We start from the raw sequence: 7,104 nt of genomic DNA, 5'->3' as shown, positions 1-7,104 counted from the left end.
GACCTACAGTGATGTCTCTCTTACCATCTAGTCCCTAGAACATAACCTTCAAAGTTCCTAGAAGTCTCTCATTTGTTTTAGCTGGATTGATTTTATGTCTAGATATATTTTCTTGGCCCCTAATTTTCCTGATGCAAACACAATATTTTGAATATTGTCAAAGCCTGTTCCTTAAAACATATATAGAATTCAGTTCAAGTCAACTCTATACAATTATTAATGAAAAATAGAAAATGCATAAAACTAGTGCTCTCAAGGGGTCTATAATATACTTATGGTGCACTTCATTTGTACAAATTAATATGGTACAAGTTAGAAAATGGTTCAGTGAACACAAGAGGATTAACAAAGAATTTTGAGTGACCCAGAAAAGGAGGCAAACATTCTGGTTGGATTACTAAAAAGATAGTTGCATTGAATTTATAGGGAAGCAGCAAAGGACACCCAGTATGGTCCTTATATCAGAATACCTTGTTTTTCCTATGTTTATTCAGTCTCTTTTCCTGACCAATCATCTCTTATTTATATATTAACTGACTTTTCTCCTTCAAATTTTTATGTTTCCTTTCCTTAACTATTTCTCTATATCCTAGACTTCCTCTTTTTTTTTTCTTCCACAGTGTTTATCTTTCCCTTTTGTTGTTTCCCATTCTACGAGATTCTTTTTGACCCAGGTCATTTTAGAATGATAGAATGACTATTTTTTCAACTTTTTTCAAATTACTCTCAAAATAATTTCATGAATGTGTACCTGTATGTGTATATGTATACACACATGCCTGTGTGTGTGCATATATGTGAAGGAATACTTTGCAAGGAATGCCAGCAACTGAGGAAGATGCATGAGACTGCTTCTTGTGATATCATAGTGAATAATGACAAGGGAGAATATAAAAATTAAGACAAGATGAGAAGAACGGTTGGATTTGTAGTCTGTCAATGGCATAGAAGACGAAAGGAAATATCTAGGTGAAGTTCAATTAAGATATAATTTCAGGAATAGATTCCATACACAAGTGGCCAGATTAAGAACTGCAAAGTAGTTATATGTAATGCAACATACCTGAAGCCCACCTCGTTTGTACATTTAGATGCAGTTATGATTGTAAAGACCCAAGAAAGAACTCAAATCTTCCTTGTTTTCCCTAAATGGTTTCTCAGAGTGGCAACTCTGGTTATTGACACTAAAAAGGCTCAAATTTCAGTTCATAAATCCCAACTTTCTGCTATTTGTAATTTAGTCCATATTTTCAATTGGGCAAGGATTCTTTGGGTACTACTCTCTTGCTAGAATTTGTATACATTCTGTGTCTTCGGAAGAACAGATTTCCTTCATAGAGTATTAGAGTAAAATGTTCTTCTTACGGATGAGAAGGAGATCAAGGACTGGCTCACTGTATCTTCAGATATTAGAACTAGAATGAGAACCTTGCAATTGAAAAAATACATTGGTATGAATTTAATTATTGAATGAAATTAATGAATGAAATTAAATTTGAAATTTGAAATTAAATTATTGAATGAAATTAATAAATGAAATTAAAGAAAGATATTTCTATAATGAAAGAAAATCCTGGAGGCAACTCCTTCAGTGAAGCTCATTAGTTATATGCCATAGCTTCTCACTTGGATTCCGTTTTGTTGCCAGATTGGAAGTATAAATGGTCAGTGTAGGAGTATCATTTCCCAGAAATTGTGGTGAACACACTAATAGCAATTTGGTGAGGTAAAAACAATTGCTTGGTTCCAAGTCTTGTAAAAATATTAAATGTCAAACTAGAAATGAATCAGTAAAACAGGGCTAGGTTAAATTTAGCCAAACTCTTCCAACATTCTCCTAGGGATTTCCATCTTTCCTCCAGCAGCTATTTCTTTAAACATGACCACTATGGAATCAAGTATACAATAGGATAGAGCTACCTAATAAGTCACACAGGAAATTTTATGAGAAATCTCACTTCTAATCTTGATAAAAGATTCAATTACAGGGTCAGAGTCTGAAACTATCCAAGATTACATGTTCTCAGAGTTGGAAGGAATATCAATTGCTATCCATCATCTGCTTAAAGATACCTAGTGATGGGATGCTCACTATCTCCTAAAGGAGCCCATTACTTTTGGATAGCTTTCTAACAGATATTCAGAAGTTTCCTCCTAATGTTGACCCTGATACTGTTTAAATTGGCCACTTGGCTTTTTTAATCTATTGCACCTAATTTCCCCTGAAGTATCCTACATTTCTCACCCTCCCCTCCTTTGCTCCAGTCCTAGTTTCAACAAAGCCAAATGTTCTACTTGTACTATTGATTCTCTTCCCTCCTGGCTCCTAAGGGAGTTTAACACTGTCCACTCTCCCTAATTTTCAAAGTCTTCTTTTCCATTGGCGCATTCCTTGTTGACTACAACTAGATCGGAATCTCCCTCATTCTTAAAAAAATCATAACATGTCACTACCACCTTCTCAAGCTACTCTCCTATTTTTTTTTCATTTGACAATTGAATTCCTAGAAAAAGTTGAAGACATTTTGAAACATTCACTTCCTCACTTCCCACCGATAATTCAATTTCTTATAATATTGCCCCCATTCCTAATCTTTAAGGTTGGCAATAATCTTTTTATTAGTAATTTTTTTGTCCATGTCCTTCTTGATTTCAGGAATATTTAACATTGTTGAACACAACCTTCTTTTTCATATTTTCTTCTCTGTGGGTTTTCATGACTATTCTTTCTTGGTTCTCCTTGTACTGGTCCAAATAATTATTTGTCACTCTGGCAGATTTGGAATTAATTACCTTCTTTATATAGGTGTACTCCATGCCTCTATAGTGGTTACTTCCCTTTTTTCCCCACATACCCTTTCTTAATGATGTCATCAGCTACTATGGATTTGACTATCATCTCTCTGCAGTTGATTCTGAAGCCTACTCATCCAACTCTCATAATTTTCCTGAGCTACAGTTCAACATTTCCTATTACCTGCTTGAAATCTTTGTCCAGAAATTTAATAAGCCTCTTATATTCAACTTGTCCCAAACCAAAATGATAATCTTTCCTCTTAAACCCACCCCACATCCTTGATTTTTTTATTTCTGTCATGACCATTATTCTTCAATTTACTCTGGGTGGCAAACTAGGAATTGCCTTAGATTCCTTCTTCTCTGACCCCCTCCATATCCAATTACCTGCTAACTTTCATCCATTCTCCCTTATTGACATCTTTCACATTCAGTTTCTTCTCTCTATGCATGCTGCTACCATCCTCAGTCAAGCTCTTACCACATCACACTTGGACTATCGCAAAAATCTCATTCTTCTGCCATACATACATCAATTTATTATTCAAAATTGCAGACATGACCAAGTCAACTTTCTATTAATGAAGCTTCAGTGATTCCTTTTTCCCTCTATAATGAAATACAATGCTTATGTTTGACATTAAGTATTTCATAATCTGGCTCAAGACTGGCTGATTGCATCTTACTTATTACATCTTCAATATTCCAGAAAAATTTAACTATTTGCTAATCCCTGTAAATGATATCTATCCCTCACATTAGAGCCTTTCTACAGGTTGCATCCTGTGCTTAGAATCCTCTTCCTACAAATCTTTGTTTCTTGAAATCTTTCACACCCTTCAATTATACCCTCCCAATCACTGAAGATATATTTCATATACATCCTGAATTTATTTATCTATGACTATGTTACATTGTCCTAACAGAATGTAAGATCATCAGAAGTAGGGACTTTTGCCTATTTTTTTTTTGTATTTGTATCTTTATCATTCAATGAAGTGCTAAACAGTTGTTAACTACTTAGTTGATGAAGGAAAAACACATGAAATCCTTCTGCATCTTAAAAAAGCCATTATATCTTCCATGAGCCTTCTCTTCTTCAAGAGAAATATTCAGTCTCCTTAAGCTGCTTTTGAAATGTCTTGGTCTCTAATTCTCTTATAATTTTTTTTTCATTGCTCCTGAAGATGCTCCAGCTAATCAGTGTCCTTCCTAAAGTCTACCACCAAGAATTCAACAAAATTCTCCAATTACGTATGACCTAGACAGGGAAAAGAAGACAAGGATTGTTGGCCTGCTTATTAAAGAAATTAGCTTAATTTCTTTAGAACTGATCTGTCTCTTCCTGTACCTTTCTAAAACACCTATTGCCAACCTCATTTTTTTGGTAGGGTAACCAGTCTCCTTATTATTATCTTTCTTTATCCAAACATTGTCTATTTTGAAACTCACAAGAACTCTAGCTTGTAATTTAGCCAGATCATACCAGATTAAGAGACTAGAATATTACATTTCCAGTGTGAGCATTCAAACCTAGGAAAGCAGCAAGTTCTATAAACAAAGACTTTATTTTACTTTGTATAGAATTAGAAAAATAATGGAGAAAGTGTTAATAGCACAAGTTAAACTTTAAAATGTTTCATGTATTTCTAAAGAACCAATCATTAAAAATGTTTATCAATATATCCATATAATATTCTTATTAAGCACAAAGTATAGCTATTTGTTATCTTTTTATCTGAGGATATTGAGGGACAGAGATATTAAATAATGTGTCCAAAGCAACACAGTATAAGGAACAGAATTTGAATGACATTATTTCTTACCACTTATTTGGAAGAACAGAAGAATAAGGATAAAGTGATGATAAAAAATAAGAAGGAGCAAGAGGAGACTAGCCAGGCAGCAGGTTAAATTTTCTAACTTTAGTTTATGACGTCCAATATATTCTTTATTTTAGGACAACTGAACTATTCTACATTCTTTTTTCCTATTGTGTCTTTTTCTTTCATTGCCTTTCCTCACTCCATTCCCCAAGTCTGGAATAAACTCTTCAATTCAATTTCCATCTGTATGCCTCTTCCCTCAAGGATCAACCAAGATTTAAACTACTCAATCCTTCCTTAATTCCCCCAGGTAAAACTTTAGAATTTTTCATAGCATTTCATTGACCCTTCAAAAACACATATTACAGCTATTTATTCATAATTTAAACAAACTTGTTTAAATTATGTTTAAATTAAACAAAAATTTTGTCTTCCTTTCACATTTAGATAGTAAAACCTCTTTAAGAAATCATCATATTACATTTATTTATCGACTTATTTTTATTCTTATATTAGCTGGTACATAATAGTAGATATTTTATTTATATATGGATTGGATAGAATTGAACTGACTCAGAGATGATAAAGCTAAACATGGAAATGATCAGGCTATCTGGAACTACTTTTTTCTTAAATTTTAGTCTTTATTTTGAATTTTCTCTATTCTCCTGTCTAATAAGCCAATTAATAAGCATTTATTAAGTTTCTACAATGTATTGGGCATTATGACTATTCTTCATGCTTGACATCATGTTATGGGAGTGTTAGCTTCATACATTTTCATTTAATTGTACAATTCAAAAATTATTTCATCACATAGATCTGTGCATGGATGATCAGTATAACTGTTCATCTCATAAACTGAACTTTAGGGAATGAATAAAGAAACAACTCTGTAATTTATTTGTATCTCTGCAGGATCCACAGAGTGAAGCAGTATCCTACTGAGTTCCCTCATGGTAGGTGAGTCCCTTGTGAAGAACATGAGCATAATCATCTACAGACAGGATGCCCACATCCAATGATACACAGTTCCACCCTCCCTACTTCCTGCTTCTCGGCGTCCCAGGTTTAGAAACTATTCACAACTGGATTGGCTTCCCTTTCTTCATAGTGTATCTGATTGCATTGGTGGGCAATATTACCATACTCTTTGTGATCCAAACTGAGCGGAGTCTCCACCAACCCATGTTCTATTTTTTGGCCATGCTGGCCACCATTGATCTTGGGCTTTCAACAGCTACTATCCCTAAAATGTTGGGCATCTTCTGGTTCAACTTGAGAGAGATCATTTTTGGAGCCTGCTTGACACAGATGCTCTTCATTCATAACTTTACCGGCATGGAATCAGCTGTACTCCTTGCCATGGCTTATGATCGTCATGTGGCTATCTGCAACCCACTGCGCTATAGCATCATTCTCACTAACAGGGTGGTAGCAGCAATTGCTGTTGGAGTTCTGGTGAGATCTTTCCTTTCAGTGATTCCCTTTGTGTTCCTGATCTTGCGCCTACCTTTCTGTGGTAACCATATCATTCCCCACACCTACTGTGAGCACATGGGCCTGGCTCGTCTGGCATGTGCAAGCATCAGGATCAACATCATTTATGGTTTAGGTGCCATTTCAATCTTGGTGTTTGACATCATAGCCATTGCTATCTCTTATGGCCAGATCCTCCAAGCTGTCTTTCGTCTCCCCTCCCGGGATGCTCGTTTAAAGGCTCTGAGCACTTGTGGTTCCCATGTTTGTGTCATCCTGGCCTTCTATACCCCAGCCCTCTTCTCTTTCATGACTCATCGCTTTGGCCGGAATGTCCCCCGCTACATCCATATCCTACTGGCCAATCTATATGTTGTGGTCCCACCAATGCTCAACCCAGTTATCTATGGTGTCAGGACGAAGCAAATCCGGGAACGAGTGTTAAAAATGTTTTTTAAAAAGTGAGCCTGGGAGTAGCATATCCTTAACAGATCTCCATGTGATTTAAGAGATTTTGTTTAATCATGAATGAAGATACTCAATTAGAATATATTTTTCTTAGCTCATGCTCCCAGGACCTTGAGGATTCTCTCCTCTTTGGCTTCTTTCAGGTCATGGACATTTGCCTCTCTGTAAGAGTATGACAACTATAGCATTTTTTCTTTGTTTTTGTGTTTGGTACCTGAGTTTTGGGGCTCTCTTTCTTGGCTTCAAATTTGGGGATATATCTTCTCCCTGGTCCATTTTTCATATTCTTTCCTAAGAGTAATTCTTTAACAGCAATACACATAGAATGATCTGAGTGACAGAAGATGAAAAAAATTACTAGGGGGTATCATAATTCAGATATTAAGATATATTATTTACAAATTAAGCAATTAGTTATATAATTGAAGTACATATTTTGGTCTATCTCTTTCTAATTCTTTGAGATAGCTATATGGTGAGAACTTTAGATGTAGACTCAAAAGACCTAGGCTCAAGTTCCCATTCCCAATATTCT

At 35.2% G+C, this 7,104-nt stretch overlaps 1 protein-coding gene across 1 annotated transcript; it reads left to right on the top strand.

The window, feature by feature from the left end:
* Positions 1-5,630: 5,630 nt before the first annotated feature.
* Positions 5,631-6,566, top strand: LOC123238717 (olfactory receptor 52E2-like). The gene has a single exon (XM_044665924.1). The coding sequence runs from the start codon at positions 5,631-5,633 to the stop codon at positions 6,564-6,566; it is 936 nt and encodes a 311-aa protein (XP_044521859.1).
* Positions 6,567-7,104: the final 538 nt, after the last annotated feature.

Source organism: Gracilinanus agilis, chromosome 3 (assembly GCF_016433145.1).
Source record: "Gracilinanus agilis isolate LMUSP501 chromosome 3, AgileGrace, whole genome shotgun sequence".
NCBI classification, from domain to species: domain Eukaryota; kingdom Metazoa; phylum Chordata; class Mammalia; order Didelphimorphia; family Didelphidae; genus Gracilinanus; species Gracilinanus agilis.
The sequence above is the reverse complement of the archived record's forward strand: the minus strand, read 5'-3'. Positions and strand labels throughout refer to the sequence as shown.

What these genes read in the sequence shown, in the direction of transcription:
- LOC123238717 (XM_044665924.1), top strand. Translation starts at nt 5,631, where the DNA reads ATGCCCACATCCAATGATACACAGTTCCACCCTCCCTACTTCCTGCTT.